Source organism: Salvelinus namaycush, chromosome 12 (assembly GCF_016432855.1).
Source record: "Salvelinus namaycush isolate Seneca chromosome 12, SaNama_1.0, whole genome shotgun sequence".
In the NCBI taxonomy this organism is placed as follows: Eukaryota; Metazoa; Chordata; class Actinopteri; order Salmoniformes; family Salmonidae; genus Salvelinus; species Salvelinus namaycush.
Window position 1 is genome coordinate 329,724 of NC_052318.1, and position 20,056 is coordinate 349,779.

Genomic DNA, 20,056 nt, shown 5'->3' on the forward strand with positions numbered 1-20,056 from the left:
ATAATCAATCAAGAGGCATCAAAGCCAAAGGAACTGAGTAATATTAAGAAATGCTATAGATGGAAGGAAAGTAGTGTGGAAACCTACCAAAAAACAATTAGGCAACAACAAATTCAATCCCTTCTAGACAACTTCCTGGACAAAATGTTTCACTGTAATAGTGAAGGTGTAAACTTGGCAGTAGAAAACCTAAACAGTATATTTGACCTCTCAGCTTCCCTGTCAAGTCTAAACATTTCAAGCAGACAACCTAAGAAAATGAACAACAATGACAAATGGTTTGATGAAAAATGCAAAAACCTAAGAAATAAATTGAGGAACCGGTCCAACCAAAAACATAGAGACCCAGAAAACCTGAGTCTACGCCTTCACTATGGTGAATCACTAAAACAATACAGAAATACACTACGGAAAAAGAAGGAACAGCACGTCAGAAATCAGCTCAATGTAACTGAAGAATCCATAGACTCTAATCACTTCTGGGAAAATTAGAAAACAATAAACAAACAACAACACGAAGAATTATCTATCTAAAATGGAGATGTATAGGTAAACCACTTCTCCAATCTTTTTGGCTCTATAACAAAGAACAAACAGCAAAAACATATACATGATAAAATACACATTTTAGAATCAATTATTAAAGACCACCAGAACCCACTGGATTCTCCAATTACATTGAATGAACTACAGGACAAAATACAAACCCTCCAACCCAAAAAGGCCTGTGGTGTTGATGGTATCCAACATGAAATGATAAAATATACAGACCACAAATTCCAATTGGCTATACTAAAACTCTTTAACATCATCCTCAGCTCTGGCATCTTCCCCAATATTTGTAATCAAGGAATGGTAGATGTGCAGAAGATGAATGTGCAAGTAGAGATACTGGGGTGCGAAGGAGCAAGATAAATAAAATAAATACAGTAAGGGGATGAGGTAGTTGGATGGGCTATTTACAGATGGGCTATGTACAGGTGCAGTGATCTGTGAGCTGCTCTGACAGCTGGTGCTTAAAACTAGTGAGGCAGATATGAGTCTCCAGCTTCAGTGATTTTTGCAGTTCGTTCCAGTCATTGGCAGCAGAGAACTGGAAGGAAAGACGGCCAAAGGAAGAATTGGCTTTGGGGATGACCAGTGAAATATACCTGCTGGAGCACGTGCTACTGGTGGGTGCTGCTATGGTGACCAGTGAGCTGAGATAAGGCAGGGCTTTACCTAGCTAACACTTATAGATGACCTGGTGCCAGTGGGTTTGGTGACGAATATGAAGCGAGGGCCAGGCAATGAGAGCATACAGGTCGCAGTGGTGGGTAGTATATGGGGCTTTGGTGACAAAACGGATGGCACTGTGATAGACTGCATCCAATTTGTTGAGTAGAGTGTTGGAGGCTATTTTATAGATGACATCACCGAAGTCGAGGATCGGTAGGATGGTCAGTTTTACGAGGGTATGTTTGGCAGCATGAGTGAACAATGCTTTGTTTGCGAAATAGGAAGCCGATTCAAGATTTAATTTCGGATTGGAGATGCTTAATGTGAGTCTGGAAGGAGAGTTTACAGTCTAACCAGACACCTAGGTATTTGTAGTTCCATTTTATTCTAAGTCAGAACGGGCAGGTGCAGGCAGCGATCGGTTGAAGAGCATGAATTTAGTTTTACTTGTATTTAAGAGCAGTTGGAGGCCACGGAAGGAGAGTTGTATGGCATTGAAGCTCGTCTGGAGGTTAGTTAACACAGTGTCCAAAGAAGGGCCAGATGTATACAGAATGGTGTCATCTGCGTAGAGGTGGATCAGAGAATCACCAGCAGCAAGAGCGACATCATTGATGTATACAGAGAAGAGAGTCGGCCCGAGAATTGAACCCTGTGGCACCCCCATAATCAAATCAAATCACATTTTATTTGTCACATACACATGGTTAGCAGATGTTAATGCGAGTGTAGCGAAATGCTTGTGCTTCTAGTTCTGACAATGCAGTAATAACCAACGAGTAATCTAACCTAACAATTCCACAACTACTATCTTATACACACAAGTGTAAAGGGATAAAGAATATGTACATGATGATATATATATGAGTGATGGTACAGAACGGCATAGGCAAGATGGAGTAGATGGTACAGAGTACAGTATATACATATGAGATGAATAATGTAGGGTATATAAACATAAAGTGGCATAGTTTAAAGTGGCTAGTGATACATGTATTACATAAAGATGGCAAGATGCAGTAGATGATATAGAGTACAGTATATACATATACATATGAGATGAGTAATGTAGGGTATGTAAACATTATATTAAGTGGCATTGTTTAAAGTGGCTAGTGATACATTTTTACATACATTTCCATCAATTCCCATTATTAAAGTGGCTGGAGTTGAGTCAGTATGTTGGCAGCGGCCACTAAAAGTTAGTGGTGGCTGTTTAACAGTCTGATGGCCTTGAGATAGAAGCTGTTTTTCAGTCTCTCGGTCCCTGCTTTGATGCACCTGTACTGACCTCGCCTTCTGGATGATAGCGGGGTGAACAGGCAGTGGCTTGGGTGGTTGTTGTCCTTGATGATCTTTATGGCCTTCCTGTGACATCGGGTGGTGTAGGTGTCCTGGAGGGCAGGTAGTTTGCCCCCGGTGATGCGTTGTGCAGACCTCACTACCCTCTGGAGAGCCTTACGGTTGTGGGCGGAGCAGTTGCCGTTCCAGGCGGTGATACAGCCCGACAGGATGCTCTCGAGTGTGCATCTGTAAAGGTCTGTGAGTGTTTCCGGTGACAAGCCAAATTTCTTCAGCCTCCTGAGGTTGAAGAGGCGCTGCTGCGCCTTCTTCACAACGCTGTCTGTGTGGGTGGACCAATTCAGTTTGTCCGTGATGTGTACACCGAGGAACTTACTACCCTCTCCACTACTGTCCCGTCGATGTGGATAGGGGGGTGCTCCCTCTGCTGTTTCCTGAAGTCCACAATCATCTCCTTTGTTTTGTTGACGTTGAGTGAGAGGTTATTTTCCTGACACCACACTCTGTAGGCCGTCTCGTCGTTGTTGGTAATCAAGCATACCACTGTAGTGTCGTCCGCAAACTTGATGATTGAGTTGGAGGCGTGCATGGCCACGCAGTCATGGGTGAACAGGGAGTACAGGAGAGGGCTCAGAACGCACCCTTGTGGGGCCCCAGTGTTGAGGATCAGCGGGGTGGAGATGTTGTTACCTACCCTCACCACCTGGGGGCGGCCCGTCAGGAAGTCCAGTACCCAGTTGCACAGGGCGGGGTCGAGACCCAGGGTCTTGAGCTTGATGACGTGTTTGGAGGGTACTATGGTGTTAAATGCTGAGCTGTAGTCGATGAACAGCATTCTCACATAGGTATTCCTCTTGTCCAGATGGGTTAGGGCAGTGTGCAGTGTGGTTGCGATTCCGTCGTCTGTGGACCTATTGGGTCGGTAAGCAAATTGGAGTGGGTCTAGGGTGTCAGGTAGGGTGGAGGTGATATGGTCCTTGACTAGTCTCTCAAAGCACTTCATGATGACGGAAGTGAGTGCTACGGGGCGGTAGTCGTTTAGCTCAGTTACCTTAGCTTTCTTGGGAACAGGAACAATGGTGGCCCTCTTGAAGCATGTGGGAACAGCAGACTGGGATAAGGATTGATTGAATATGTCCGTAAACACACCAGCCAGCTGGTCTGCGCATGCTCTGAGGACGCGGCTGGGAATGCCGTCTGGGCCTGCAGCCTTGCGAGGGTTAACACGTTTAAATGTTTTACTCACCTCGGCTGCAGTGAAGGAGAGCCCGCAGGTTTTGGTAGCGGGCCGTGTCAGTGGCACTGTATTGTCCTCAAAGTGAGAAAAAAAGTTATTTAGTCTGTCTGGGAGCAAGACATCCTGGTCCGCGATGGGGCTGGTTTTCTTTTTGCAATCCGTGATTGACTGTAGACCCTGCCACATACCTCTTGTGTCTGAGCTGTTGAATTGCGACTCTACTTTGTCTCTATACTGGCACTTAGCTTGTTTGATTGCCATAGAGACTGCCAGAGGGCCGGACAACTGCCAGAGGGCCGGACAACAGGCCCTCCGATTTGACACACTGAACTCTGTCTGAGAAGTAGTTGGTGTACCAGGCGAGGCAATCATTTGAGAAACCAAGGCTGTTGAGTCTGCCGATAAGAATGTGGTGATTGACAGAGTCGAAAGCCTTGGCCAGGTTGATGAAGACGGCTGCACAGTAATGTCTCTTATCGATGGCGGTTATGATATCGTTTAAGACCTTGAGCGTGGCTGAGGTGCACCCATGACCAGCTCTGAAACCAGATTGCATTGCGAAGAAGGTACGGTGGGATTCGAAATGGTCGGTAATCTGTTTGTTAACTTGGCTTTCGAAGACTTTAGAAAGGCAGGGTAGGATAGATATAGGTCTGTAGCAGTTTGGGTCTAGAGTGTCTCCCCCTTTGAAGAGGGGGATGACCGCGGCAGCTTTCCAATCTTTGGGAATCTCAGACGATACGAGAGGTTGAACAGGCTAGTAATAGGGGTTGCAAAAATTTCGGCAGATAATTTTAGAAAGAGAGGGTCCAGATTGCTGATTTGTTGGGGTCCAGATTTTGCAGCTCTTTCAGAACATCAGCTATCTGGATTTGGGTGAAGGAGAAACGGGGGAGGCTTGGGCAAGTTGCTGTGGGGGGTGCATTGATCGGGGTAGGGGTAGCCAGGTGGAAAGCATGGCCAGCTGTAGAAAAATGCTTATTGAAATTCTCAATTATTGTGGATTTATCGGTGGTGACAGTGTTTCCTAGCCTCAGTGCAGTGGGCAGCTGGGAGGAGGTGCTCTTATTCTCCATGGACTTTACAGTGCCCCAGAACTTTTTGGAGTTTGTGCAACAGGATGCAAATTTCTGCTTGAAAAAGCTAGCCTTTGCTTTCCTAACTGCCTGTGTATATTGGTTCCTGACTTCCCTGAAAAGTTGTATATCGCGGGGGCTATTCATTTACATTTACATTTAAGTCATTTAGCAGACGCTCTTATCCAGAGCGACTTACAAATTGGTGCATTCACCTTATGATATCCAGTGGAACAACCACTTTACAATAGTGCATCTAACTCTTTTAAGGGGGGGGGGGGGGGGGGGGTTAGAAGGATTACTTTATCCTATCCTAGGTATTCCTTAAAGAGGTGGGGTTTTAGGTGTCTCCGGAAGGTGGTGATTGACTCCGCTGACCTGGCGTCGTGAGGGAGTTTGTTCCACCATTGGGGTGCCAGAGCAGCGAACAGTTTTGCCTGGGCTGAGCGGGAACTGTACTTCCTCAGAGGTAGGGAGGCGAGCAGGCCAGAGGTGGATGAACGCAGTGCCCTTGTTTGGGTGTAGGGCCTGATCAGTGCCTGAAGGTACGGAGGTGCCGTTCCCCTCACAGCTCCGTAGGCAAGCACCATGGTCTTGTAGCGGATGCGAGCTTCAACTGGAAGCCAGTGGAGAGAGCGGAGGAGCGGGGTGACGTGAGAGAACTTGGGAAGGTTGAACACCAGATGGGCTGCGGCGTTCTGGATGAGTTGTAGGGGTTTAATGGCACAGGCAGGGAGCCCAGCCAACAGCGAGTTGCAGTAATCCAGACGGGAGATGACAAGTGCCTGGATTAGGACCTGCGCCGCTTCCTGTGTGAGGCAGGGTCGTACTCTGCGAATGTTGTAGAGCATGAACCTACAGGAACGGGTCACCGCCTTGATGCTATTCGATGCTAATGCAGAACGCCACAGGATGTTTTTGTGCTGGTCAAGGGCAGTCAGGTCTGGAGTGAACCAAGGGCTATATCTGTTCCTGGTTCTACATTTTTTGAATGGGGCATGCTTATTTAAGATGGTGAGGAAAGCACTTTTAAAGAATAACCAGGCATCATCTACTCACGGAATGAGGTCAATATCCTTCCAGGATACCCGGGCCAGGTCGATTAGAAAAGCCTGCTCGCTGAAGTGTTTTAGGGAGCGTTTGACAGTGACGAGGGGTGGTCGTTTGACAGCAGACCCATTACGCATGCAGGCAATGAGGCAGTGATCGCTGAGATCTTGGTTGAAAACAGCTGAGCTGTATTTGGAGGGCAAGTTGGTTAGGATGATATCTATGAGGGTGCCAGTGTTTACGGATTTGGGGTTGTACCTGGTGGGTTTATTGATAATTTGTGTGAGATTCAGGGCATCTAGCTTAGATTGTAGGATGGCCGGGGTGTTAAGCATGTCCCAGTTTAGGTCACCTAGCAGCATGAGCTCTGAAGATAGATGGGGGGCAATCAATTCACATATGGTGTCCAGGGCACAGCTGAGGGCAGAGGGTGGTCTACAGAAAGTGGCAACGGTGAGAGACTTGTTTCTGGAAAGGTGGATTTTTAAAAGTTGAAGCTCGAATTGTTTGGGTACAGACCTGGATAGCATGACAGAACTCTGCAGGCGATCTCTGCAGTAGATTGCAACTCCGCCCCCTTTGGCAGTTCGATCTTGTCGGAAAATGTTATAGTTAGGGATGGAAATTTCAGGACTTTTGGTGGCCTTTCTAAGCCAGGATTCAGACATGGCTTGGACATCCGTGTTGGCAGAGTGTGCTAAACAGTGAATAAAACAAACTTAGGGAGGAGGCTTCTAATGTAAACACGCATGAAACCAAGGCTTTTACGGTTACAGAAGTCAACAAATGAGAGCAAATGAGGGCTACAGGGCCTGGGTTAACCTCTACATCACCAGAGGAACAGAGGATGAGTAGGATAAGGGTACGGCTAAAGGCTATAAGAACTGGTCGTCTAGTGCGTTCGGAACAGAGAGTAAAAGGAGCAGATTTCTGGGCAAGGAAGAATAGATTCAAGGCATAATGTACAGACAAGGGTATGGTAGGATGTGAGTACAGTGGAGCTAAACCTAGGTATTGAGTGGCGATGAGAGAGGTTTTGTCTTTAGAGGCACCATTTAAGCCAGGTGAAGTCACCGCATATGTGGGAGGTGGAACAACATGGTTGGTTAAGGCATATTGAGCAGGGTTGGAGGCTCTACAGTGAAATAAGACAATAATCACTAAACAAAACAGCAATAGACAAGGAATATTGACATTAGGGGGGAGACATGTGTAGCTGAGTGATCATAGGGTCCAGTGAATCGCTAGGCGAGCTAGAGGCACGGAGATTCAGACAGCTAGCAGGCCGGGATAGCAGCAGGATAGCAGATGGGCCTCAGGGGGACGTTGCAACGGGGGTGCCTGTTGAAACCTCCTCGGATGGTTACGTCGGCAGACCAGTCGTGATGGATCGGCGGGGCTCTGTGTCGGCAGCAAAGGGTTCAGGCCAATTGGCAAAAGAGGTATTGAAGCCCAGGAATTGTATGATGGATCTCTTCTGCTAGCCGGGGGCTGGGCCTAGTTCGAGGCTAGCTCCAGGCTAACTGGTGCTTGCTTCGGGACTGAGACGTTAGCCAGGAGTAGCCACTCAGATAGCAGCTAGCTAGCTCCAGGCTAACTGGTGCTTGCTTCGGGACAGAGACGTTAGCCAGGAGTAGCCACTCAGATAGCAGCTAGCTAGCTCCTATGATCCGGTGTAAAGGTTCAGAGCTTGCAGTAGGAATCCGGAGATGTGGTAGAGAAAAAGCAGTCCGATTTGCTCTGGGCTGATATCGCACCGTACAGACTGGCAGGAATTGACCGGGCTGAGGCTGGCTGATGTCCGCGTTAATGGTGAAGACCGCTAGCAGTGGCTAACTGACTACTAGCTAGTAGCTAGTTGCTGATGGGGGTTTCGGTTCTAAAGTATAAGAAACAGCAGATCCGTACCACGTTGGGTGAGGCGGGTTGCAGGAGAGTATATTGAAATTGAGATTAAAAATATATACGAAGAAAACAATATATACACGGGACAAGACGTCTGACTGCTTCGCCATCTTGGATTTGGCCATGTTAACATATGTTTCCCATGCCAATAAAGCCCATTGAATTGAGTGTGAGTGAGTGAGTGAGTGAGTGAGTGAGTGAGTGAGTGAGTGAGTGAGTGAGTGAGTGAGTGAGTGAGTGAGTGAGTGAGTGAGTGAGTGAGTGAGTGAGTGAGTGAGTGAGTGAGTGAGAAAGACAGAGAGAGACAGAGAGAGAGAGTGAGACAGAGAGAGAGAGACTACTGTGCATTCTAGAATGCTTCTGTAGATTACTGTGTATTACAGAATGCTGCTGCTGATTACTGTGCATTTTCAAGATAAAGCTCATTTTCCTCATACATTTCAAACAAACAGACAGCTCCCGAGTGGCACAGCGGTCTAAGGCACTGCATCTCAGTGCTAGAGGCGTCACTGGTTCAATTCCAGGCTGCATCACAACCAACCGTGATTGGGAGTCCCATAGGGCGACTCACAATTGGCCCAGCGTCGTCCGGGTTAGGGTTTGACTGGGTTAGGGGTCAGCCGTTTCCACCTGGCCTTCTAGGCAGAGTTGCAAAGAAAAAGCCATATCTCAGACTAGACAATAAAAGCAGACACTGGACAGAGGATCTCTGCCTAGAAGGCCAGCATCCCGGAGTCACCTCTTCACTGTTGATGTTGAGACTGGTGTTTTGCGGGTACAATTTAATGAAGCTGCCAGTTGAGGACTTGTGAGGCGTCTGTTTCTCCAACTAGACACTCCAATGTACTTGTCCTCTTGCTCAGTTGTGCACTGGGGCCTCCCACTCCTCTTTCTATTCTGGTTAGAGCCAGTTTGCACTGTTCTGTGAAGGGAGTAGTACACAGCGTTGTACGAGATCTTCCGTTTCTTGGCAATTTCTCACATGGAATAGCCAACATTTCTCAGAACAAGAGTAGACTGATGAGTTTCAGAAGAAAGGTCTTTGTTTCTGGCCATTTTGAGCCTGTAATCAAACCCACAAATGCTGATGCTCCAGATACTCAACTAGTCTAAAGAAGGACAGTTTTATTTCTTCTTTAAACAGAACAACAGTTTCAGCTGTTCAGCTGTAACATAATTTCAAAAGGATTTTCTAATGATCAATTAGCCTTTTAAAATGATAAACTTGGATTAGCTAACACAACGTGCCATTGGAACACAGGAGTGATGGTTGCTGATAATGGGCCTCTGTACGTCTATGTAGATATTCCATTAAAAATCTGTCGTTTCTAGCTACAATAGTCATTTACAACATTATCAATGTCTAAACTGTATTTCTGATCAATATGATGTTATTTTAAAATGGACAAAGAAAATGTGCTTTTCTTTCAAAAACAAGGACATTTCGAAGTGACCCCAAACTTTTGAACGGTAGTGTATATAATTATTATTTTATTTTGTATTATTTTGTATTTTTTGCTAAGTCGTCACTGGGCCTACTATATTTATTTCTCAACTTTCCTAATATTAAGCACATTGCTTATCTTTACAACAGGAGTATAGGCTACCTGGCTGGGCATGAAAATAAACCGCGGGGAAAAGCGTCCTCCATTCGCTATTTAAGTGCATAGACGACATGTATTTTTCCCGCTCCCCCTGTTCCGATAAAGGTGCATGATTATGTTCCATTCTAAATCAAAACTACTGTCACAGTGTGAATGACGGCCCGGAGGAGAGTGATGGAGTGCTGCATCAGATGACCTGGCCTCCACAATCACCCGACCTCAACCCAATTCAGATGGTTTGGGATGAGTTGGAACGCAGAGTGAAGGAAAAGCAGCCAACAAGTGCTCAGCATATGTGGGAACTCTTTCAAGACTGTTGGAAAAGCCTTCCAGGTGAAGCTGGTTGAGAGAATGCCAAGAGTGTGCAAAGCGGTCATCAAGGCAAAGGGCGGCTATTTGAAGAATCTCAAATATATTTTGATTTGTTTAATACTTTGTTGGTTACTACATGATTCCATATGTGTTATTTCATAGTTTTGATGTCTTCACTATTATTATACAATGTAGAAAATAGTAAAGATAAAGAAAAACCCTTGAATGAGTAGGTTTTTCTTCCATTTAACCTTTATTTAATTGTAGTTGCAGGGTACAGTGACATTTATTTATTTTATTTAACTAGGCAAGCCAGTTAAGAACAATTTCTTATTTACAATGACAGCCTACCAAAAGGCCTCCTTTTGGACGGGGGCCTGGGATTAAAATAAATAAATAAATACAGTATAAATATAGGACAAAACACACATCACGACAAGAGAGACACCACAACACTACATAAAGAGAGACCTAACACGACAACATAGCAAGGCAGCAACACATGACAACACAACATGGTAGCAACACAACATGGTAGCAGCACAAAACATGGTACAAACATTATTGGGCACAGACACCAATACATCACGCAAAACAGCCACAACTGTCAGTAAGAGTGTCCATGATTGAGTCTTTGAATGAAGAGATTGAGATAAAACTGTCCAGTTTGAGTGTTTGTTGCAGCTCGTTCCAGTCGCTAGCTGCAGCGAACTGAAAAGACGAGCGACCCAGGGATGTTTGTGCTTTGGGGACCTTTAACAGAATGTGACTGGCAGAACTGGTGTTGAATGTGGAGGATGGGGGCTGCAGTAGATATCTCAGATATGGGGGAGTGAGGCCTAAGAGGCTTTTATAAATATGCATCAACCAGCGGGTGTGTCCAAACTTTTGACTGGTACTGTATATGTGTAGGTCTATGTGTTTCTGTGTGTTTCTGTGTAGGTCTATGTGTTTCTGTGTGTTTCTGTGTGTTTCTGTGTAGGTCTATGTGTTTCTGTGTGTTTCTGTGTGTTTCTGTGTAGGTCTATGTGTTTCTGTGTGTTTCTGTGTGTTTCTGTGTAGGTCTATGTGTTTCTGTGTGTTTCTGTGTAGGTCTGTGTGTTTCTGTGTGTTTCTGTGTGTTTCTGTGTAGGTCTATGTGTTTCTGTGTGTTTCTGTGTAGGTCTATGTGTTTCTGTGTGTTTCTGTGTGTTTCTGTGTGTTTCTGTGTAGGTCTGTGTGTTTCTGTGTGTTTCTGTGTGTTTCTGTATAGGTCTATGTGTTTCTGTGTGTTTCTGTGTAGGTCTGTGTGTTTCTGTGTGTTTCTGTGTAGGTCTGTGTGTTTCTGTGTGTTTCTGTGTGTTTCTGTATAGGTCTATGTGTTTCTGTGTGTTTCTGTGTAGGTCTGTGTGTTTCTGTGTGTTTCTGTGTAGGTCTATGTGTTTCTGTGTGTTTCTGTGTAGGTCTATGTGTTTCTGTGTGTTTCTGTGTAGGTCTATGTGTTTCTGTGTGTTTCTGTGTAGGTCTATGTGTTTCTGTGTAGGTCTATGTGTTTCTGTGTAGGTCTATGTGTTTCTGTGTGTTTCTATGTGTTTCTGTGTGTTTCTGTGTGTTTCTGTATAGGTCTATGTGTTTCTGTGTGTTTCTGTGTGTTTCTGTATAGGTCTATGTGTTTCTGTGTGTTTCTGTGTAGGTCTATGTGTTTCTGTATAGGTCTATGTGTTTCTGTGTGTTTCTGTGTAGGTCTGTGTGTTTCTGTGTGTTTCTGTGTAGGTCTATGTGTTTCTGTGTGTTTCTGTATAGGTCTATGTGTTTCTGTGTGTTTCTGTGTAGGTCTATGTGTTTCTGTGTGTTTCTGTGTGTTTCTATGTGTTTCTGTGTGTTTCTGTGTGTTTCTGTATAGGTCTGTGTGTTTCTGTGTGTTTCTGTATAGGTCTATGTGTTTCTGTGTGTTTCTGTGTAGGTCTATGTGTTTCTGTGTGTTTCTGTGTAGGTCTATGTGTTTCTGTGTGTTTCTGTGTGTTTCTGTGTGTTTCTGTATAGGTCTATGTGTTTCTGTGTGTTTCTGTGTAGGTCTATGTGTTTCTGTGTGTTTCTGTATAGGTCTATGTGTTTCTGTGTGTTTCCAAACATTTCCCTTGGGAATAAAATAATACATCAGGTGTGAAAGAAATTGTGTTGGGAGAGAGTTGAATTATTGACTAGACTGGTGGGGGTCGGGGAGAGAGTTGTGGTATTGACTAGACTGGTGGGGGTCGGGTAGAGAGTTGTGGTATTGACTAGACTGGTGGGGGTCGGGGAGAGAGTTGAATTATTGACTAGACTGGTGGGGGTCGGGGAGAGAGTTGTGGTATTGACTAGACTGGTGTGGGTCGGGGAGAGAGTTGAGGTATTGACTAGACTGGTGGGGGTCGGGTAGAGAGTTGTGGTATTGACTAGACTGGTGTGGGTCGGGGAGAGAGTTGAGGTATTGACTAGACTGGTGGGGGTTGGGTAGAGAGTTGTGGTATTGACTAGACTGGTGGGGGTCGGGGAGAGAGTTGTGGTATTGACTAGACTGGTGGGGGTCGGGGAGAGAGTTGTGGTATTGACTAGACTGGTGGGGGTCGGGGAGAGAGTTGTGGTATTGACTAGACTGGTGGGTGTCGGGTAGAGAGTTGTGGTATTGACTAGACTGGTGGGTGTCGGGTAGAGAGTTGTGGTATTGACTAGACTGGTGGGGGTCGGGGAGAGAGTTGTGGTATTGACTAGACTGGTGGGTGTCGGGTAGAGAGTTGTGGTATTGACTAGACTGGTGGGGGTCGGGGAGAGAGTTGTGGTATTGACTAGACTGGTGGGTGTCGGGTAGAGAGTTGTGGTATTGACTAGACTGGTGGGGGTCGGGGAGAGAGTTGTGGTATTGACTAGACTGGTGGGTGTCGGGTAGAGAGTTGTGGTATTGACTAGACTGGTGGGTGTCGGGTAGAGAGTTGTGGTATTGACTAGACTGGCGGGGGTCGGGGAGAGAGTTGAATTATTGACTAGACTGGTGGGGGTCGGGGAGAGAGTTGTGGTATTGACTAGACTGGTGTGGGTCGGGGAGAGAGTTGAGGTATTGACTAGACTGGTGGGGGTCGGGTAGAGAGTTGAGGTATTGACTAGACTGGTGGGGGTCGGGTAGAGAGTTGAGGTATTGACTAGACTGGTGGGGGTCGGGTAGAGAGTTGTGGTATTGACTAGACTGGTGTGGGTCGGGGAGAGAGTTGAGGTATTGACTAGACTGGTGGGGGTCGGGTAGAGAGTTGTGGTATTGACTAGACTGGTGGGGGTCGGGGAGAGAGTTGTGGTATTGACTAGACTGGTGGGGGTCGGGGAGAGAGTTGTGGTATTGACTAGACTGGCGGGGGTCAGGGAGAGAGTTGAATTATTGACTAGACTGGTGGGGGTCGGGGAGAGAGTTGTGGTATTGACTAGACTGGTGGGGGTCGGGGAGAGAGTTGTGGTATTGACTAGACTGGTGGGGGTCGGGGAGAGAGTTGAATTATTGACTAGACTGGTGGGGGTCGGGGAGAGAGTTGAATTATTGACTAGACTGGTGGGTGTCGGGGAGAGAGTTGTGGTATTGACTAGACTGGTGGGGGTCGGGCGTGCAAGTGGTTGGCTGAAATTTGATAGAGGATGTCTTAATAAAGACTAACTATAATAAATATTTGTACTTTTTAAAGAGCTGTTCATATGTATGGCTACTGATTAAACGTGTGAAACAATATTGATATTAATTACCTTTGATCTAGTTCAGTCTTATTAATCACCTAAACATATTTAATAATGATCTCTTACCTAGCTTGATGATTGTGGGCATTTTTGCTTACTTTTGTTTGTTCTAAATAGAGACATCTAGAAGGGCCATAGGTCATAACAGCTAGAAGGGCCATAGGTCATAACAGCTAGAAGGGCCATGAGTCATAACAGCTAGAAGAGCCATGGGTCATAACAGCTAGAAGGGCCATGAGTCATAACAGCTAGAAGGGCCATGGGTCATAACAGCTAGAAGGGCCATGGGTCATAACAGCTAGAAAGGCCATGGGTCATAACAGCTAGAAGGGCCATGGGTCATAACAGCTAGAAGGGCCATGGGTCATAACAGCTAGAAAGGCCATGGGTCATAACAGCTAGAAGGGCCATGTGTCATAACAGCTAGAAGAGCCATGAGTCATAACAGCTAGAAGAGCCATGGGTCATAACAGCTAGAAAGGCCATGGGTCATAACAGCTAGAAGGGCCATGGGTCATAACAGCTAGAAAGGCCATGGGTCATAACAGCTAGAAAGGCCACGGGTCATAACAGCTAGAAAGGCCATGGGTCATAACAGCTAGAAGAGCCATGGGTCATAACAGCTAGAAGAGCCATGGGTCATAACAGCTAGAAGAGCCATGGGTCATAACAGCTAGAAGGGCCATGGGTCATAACAGCTAGAAGGGCCATGGGTCATAACAGCTAGAAGAGCCATGGGTCATAACAGCTAGAAGGGCCATGGGTCATATTGGATTGTATAGAAATGCAAGAAATGTGCTTTAGATACCAAAGAAATTGTGGGGGAGGACCCCCAGACTGGTTATCCCCCCACCCACTTCTAAAACTGCCCTCATTACTGTATGTAGTCAATCACATACACATTTTTTCACATCAACGTGATTTGAATCCTTGCTGGTTACTAACTCATTCTTAGCTCTTTAGTTGTTTGTCTTCCAAATCAAATCCTGTCCTCAGTGGAAAAGTTGGGCTGTTCTCCAACACCATCCATCCATGATGCGCCTGTCCTGTACTGAAGCCTCTGAACACCTCATACCCTCCCAACTGTGTGTAGCCTCCAGTAGCAGCCCTCTAGTAGCCATCTCTTGTTTGGATAAATACCATAGTAGTGTGTTACCTACCATGTCTGGAGTGTGTGTGCGTGTGTGAGGCGTGTTTACCTACCTGTCTGGAGTGTGATCGGGGATCCGGCTGTCTGAAGAAGGAGTCTGGTAGTTTCCTCATCCTCATAGGCAGAGAGGAGGGGGGCAGGGCGGAGGTTTTAGGGTTCATCACGGAGTTAAACAGCGCCTCCAGATCCGTCTGGGAGTCCCCGCGGACGTGCACGATCTGCTGCCCCACCGGGGGCGCGCACTGACCCTGCCGCGCGTCCATGTTGCCTTCCAGAGATGATGCGTCCAATCAAAACAAACTGACCAGTTTATTATGAATGATAACGAATGATTCCAAAACGAGAAATGGTCCAGAGTTAAATGGACTACAAAGAACGGATATTCTTTGGAGTTTAATTTGTTTTTGTGGATTTTAATTTTGAAAGTTCTTATAGTGTTTTGTGTAATTCGTTATTCGATAAACTGGCAAAACATTGTTATCCTGCACCATCAAATGAAATAGTTATGTTAGTTTCCTTGGTGAATTTCCGCTGAAAACACGCATCCAGCCAGACGGCCCGTCCCACAAACCTCAGACGAGCTGCACTCAACTTTTTTCCCCTACAGAAACTTCGTCTGATGATCGCTTTTCTTCAACCGATGGACTCGAAAACCGTCCCAGCTACTCCCAAATGTGATTTCTGCATACTGTCCGACATTCAGTCCTCTACATAGTTTCATTTGGTGAAAAATAAGTGTTTACGTGGTAATAAATCTCAGTTTTCCAAAGTTGTTCCAAACTGTCGATAGGACAGGCTACAGCCTCAGAGTCTCATGTGACCAGTGAGAGGCGGGGTTCCAAGGTTATTTTTACAGTCTATGGTTAAAGGCTGCCACCAGAGGGCGCTGCCTCCTTTATGTATTCTTCTTCCACTGGAGTGTAAATCAGTACACCGTGAAACAAAAGAAAAAGGAAAACAATTACCCTGCCAACTAACCCTTCACTTATTATTATCATTTTTTTAAACATCACCCCCATTCCACTACTTTGACCCTTCCTGACCCTACACCACCAGGCCAACAGCCTGGGAGGACTGTACACTACCATTCAATACTCCCTGTAACTCCTCTGCAGTAGAATGTCATAAACCCAAGTTCTTCTCTGCAGCTGCCACCACGACACAATTTTCTGTGATTGATATTCCATTTCTGCGGTACAGTTGATAACCATGGCAATGAATGCAAAATGTCTACTATTCACTGGGAGCCTCTTAGGATCCCTCACCCTTGACCTCGCCCTTCCTCTACTTTCTTCACTGCCTCAGCATACAAAACCCTCTGTACTACTCTGACACTGGCCACCTCAACCTGCATCTCTCGCACCGGACCCCAGCAACATGGGCACCCTTACAGTTAACACATTCCGCTTCTTTTGCCAAAACTACACATTCCTTTGTCTCATGCCCTCCAGGAAGCGTCTCACATTTAGGAATCTCTCTCCTACACACTGCTGCAACATCACCATCAGCTTGGCACCTGGAACAAGGTAGTGGGTTCGGAACAAGAAAGAGAGATATATGATATTTCAGGAAAACTGATATATCCTAACATTAGCCTCGTTATTGTTATTTTATTGTGTTGCTTTTTATTTACATTTTTAAAGACAGTGACTCTTCTGTTTCACCATGCTCGCCACCAGGCCTGCGTCGCACCAGAAGGCAGACGTCACAGACACAGGGAATCTTCAACTTTAGTTGATCCATCTCCACCCTTACCACCACCCCAGGAATCACTCCTTTCAATTGCGCCCTGTTCCTGAGAGCAAAGCAAGTAACAGGTCTTCTCCTCAGTCGCGTGGCACGTAGCGCCCGCTCCCTCTGGGCGGAAGAAACACTAAAAATAATTACAAGTCCACTTTGGGTTACTTTTACTGATTGAACAGTACCCAACTCCTTCTTCACCCCACCCGAAACCACATATTTGTCAACCTAAAGGCAGGGGTCCACTTCTCCAAAAATGTCACTCCTTCTGGACCAGAGCTCCGAGATTTTCACCACACCTGCCACCTCACGTACTTCAGAGATCTTCACCACACCTACCACCTCAGGAACTTCATCAGAGATTTTCACTACACCTGCCACCTCACGTACTTCAGAGATCTTCACCACACCTACCACCTCAGGAACTTCATCAGAGATTTTCACCACACCTGCCACCTCAGGTACATCAGAGATCTTCACCACACCTGCCACTTCAGGAACTTCATCAGAGATCTTCACCACACCTGCCACCTCAGGAACTTCATCAGAGATCTTCACCACACCTGCCACCTCACGTACTTCATCAGAGATCTTCACCACACCTGCCACCTCAGGAACTTCATCAGAGATCTTCCCCACACCTACCACCTCAGGTACGTCAGAGATCTTCACCACACCTGCCACCTCAGGAACTTCATCAGAGATTTTCACCACACCTGCCACCTCAGGTACATCAGAGATCTTCACCACACCTGCCACCTCAGGAACTTCATCAGAGATCTTCACCACACCTGCCACCTCAGGAACTTCATCAGAGATCTTCACCACACCTGCCACCTCACGTACTTCATCAGAGATCTTCACCACACCTGCCACCTCAGGAACTTCATCAGAGATCTTCCCCACACCTACCACCTCAGGTACGTCAGAGATCTTCACCACACCTGCCACCTCAGGTACGTCAGAGATCTTCACCACACCTACCACCTCAGGAACTTCATCAGAGATCTTCACCACACCTGCCACCTCAGGAACGTCAGAGATCTTCACCACACCTGCCACCTCAGGTACATCAGAGATCTTCACCACACCTACCACCTCAGGAACTTCATCAGAGATCTTCACCACACCTACCACCTCAGGAACTTCATCAGAGATTTTCACCACACCTGCCACCTCAGGTACATCAGAGATCTTCACCACACCTGCCACCTCAGGAACTTCATCAGAGATCTTCACCACACCTGCCACCTCAGGAACTTCATCAGAGATCTTCACCACACCTGCCACCTCAGGTACATCAGAGATCTTCACCACACCTGCCACCTCAGGAACTTCATCAGAGATCTTCACCACACCTGCCACCTTAGGAACTTCATCAGAGATCTTCACCACACCTGCCACCTCAGGAACTTCATCAGAGATCTTCACCACACCTGCCACCTCAGGAACTTCATCAGAGATCTTCACCACACCTGCCACCTCAGGAACTTCATCAGAGATCTTCACCACACCTGCCACCTCAGGAACTTCATCAGAGATCTTCACCACACCTGCCACCTCAGGTACATCAGAGATCTTCACCACACCTGCCACCTCAGGAACGTCAGAGATCTTCACCACACCTACCACCTCAGGTACTTCATCCTCATCCTCACCCAATTCACCTCCAGAGCTTTTGGATTATAGTTCATTCTGTTTGTGCTTGACGCCCCGTCTCCGCCATCATTGCTAGCTTCATCTGAACACACGTAACCTACTTCCAACCATCTCTTCATCGACCCCAAACCTGGAGTTAAGCTTTCATCAGAATCCTTATCAGTAACCAGGTTTCCATCCAACCTTTTTATGCAAGTAAAGTATATGTCGGATTAAACATTTCCCGAAACTTCTGATGGAAGCAGAACATTTGTCGGTAAGCTTTCAAAAATGTCCTGACCGGCCAGATGTCAAGAAAACAAAATACTCATCAGGGTCAACCAGGGAAGACACGATGAGGTCTTTCTGTGTCTGGAAAATGAATTATGCCAGAAATGTCGTTGGAAACGCTTTTATGCGCAAATATTGATATAATCATCATATTGAAGTAAACTTGGAGTCACGAGATGTATTCCTCCCTCTACGACTCGACGGGAAAGCATGCAGTTTATTAAGCTACAGATGAAATAAGTTGTGATGAACTTCACATGGTGGTGAAAGTGCAAGATGATGAGCTTGATGCTCCTTTCCAATAAATATCGAGGTCTTATTCTGGTGACATGATCATCGATGTTTGGCTGGCGTTTGACAAATAACAATTATCTTGCTCTTTTTCCATCATAATATCATCCATGTAGCCTATACCCACACGCTATATAGCGAGCTGTTTGTTTTGATCACGCGGACTGGGAAATGTTCCGGGTTCTCAGAGAATAACATTCATTTATATGCTGACTCTGTGAGTGTCACGACTTCCGCCGAAGTCGGCTCCTCTCCTTGTTCGGGCGGCGTTCGGCGGTCGACGTCAGAGGCTTTCTAGCCATCGCCGCTCCATTTTTCATGTATCCATTTGTTTTGTCTTGTTCCCTGCACACCTGGTTTTCATTCCCCAATCAATCTACATGTATTTATTCATCTGTTCCCCATCATGTCTTTGTGTTAGATTGTTTGTGTTACGGGTATTTTGTCTATTGGTGTTTTTGTGACGCGCCAGACATGTGTCTATGTTCCGTGTTTTGGGCACGTTGTTTGTGCTTTTGATATTTTACCGGAATAAAGTGTGCGCCTGTTCACTTCACTCTGCTCTCCTGCACCTGACTCCGCCTCCAGTACACATCCAGTGACAGTGAGTGAGTTTATAAGGAAGTGTATAGGAGATGTTGTACCCACTGTGACTATTAAAACCTACCCAAACCATAAACTGTGGATGGATGGCGACATTCGCACAAAACTGAAAGCGCGAACCACCGCATTTAACCATGGAAAGATGACTGAGAATATGGCCGAATACAAACAGTGTAGTTATTCCCTCCGCAAGTCAATCAAACAAGCGAAATATCGGTATAGGGACAAAGTGGAGTCGCAATTCAACGGCTCAGACACGAGACGTATGTGGCAGGGTCTACAGGCAATCACGGACTACAAAAAGAAAACCAGCCCCGTCACGGACACTTAACACCTTCTTTGCCCACTTTGAGGATAATACAGTGCCCCCGACGTGGCCCGCTACCAAGGACTGTGGACTCTCCTTCTCCATGGCTGACGTGGCCCGCTACCAAGGACTGTGGACTCTCCTTCTCCATGGCCGACGTGAGTAAGACATTTAACATTTTAACCCTCGCAAGGCTGCTGGCCCAGACGGCATTCCTAGCCGCGTCCTCAGAGCATACGCAGACCAGCTGGCTGGTGTGTTTACCGACATATTCAATCTCTCCCTATCCCAGTCTGCTGTCCCCACATGCTTCAAGATGGCCACCATTGTTCTTGTTCCCAAGAAAGCTAAGGTAACTGAACTAAACTACTATCACCCCGTAGCACTCACTTCTGTCATCATGAAGTGCTTTGAGAGACTAGTCAAGGACCATATCACTTCCACCTTACCTGCCACCCTAGACCCACTTCAGTTTGCATACCGCCCCAACAGGTCCACACATGATGCAATCGCCATCACACTGCACACTGCCCTATCCCATCTGGACAAGAGGAATACCTATGTAAGAACGCTGTTCATTGACTACAGCTCAGCATTCAA

At 46.3% G+C, this 20,056-nt stretch overlaps 1 protein-coding gene across 1 annotated transcript in view; it reads right to left on the bottom strand.

Moving 5' to 3' along the window:
• The window catches only part of LOC120056723 (transcriptional coactivator YAP1-like), a 72,435-nt gene extending 57,058 nt beyond the window's left edge, over positions 1 to 15,377 (bottom strand). Inside the window, exon 1 of the mRNA XM_039004928.1 lies at positions 14,640 to 15,377. Coding sequence (XP_038860856.1) covers positions 14,640 to 14,849 — 210 coding nt within the window. The 5' untranslated portion in view covers positions 14,850 to 15,377. The remainder of the gene's footprint in view (positions 1 to 14,639) is intronic.
• Between the last annotated feature and the right edge of the window lie 4,679 nt (positions 15,378 to 20,056).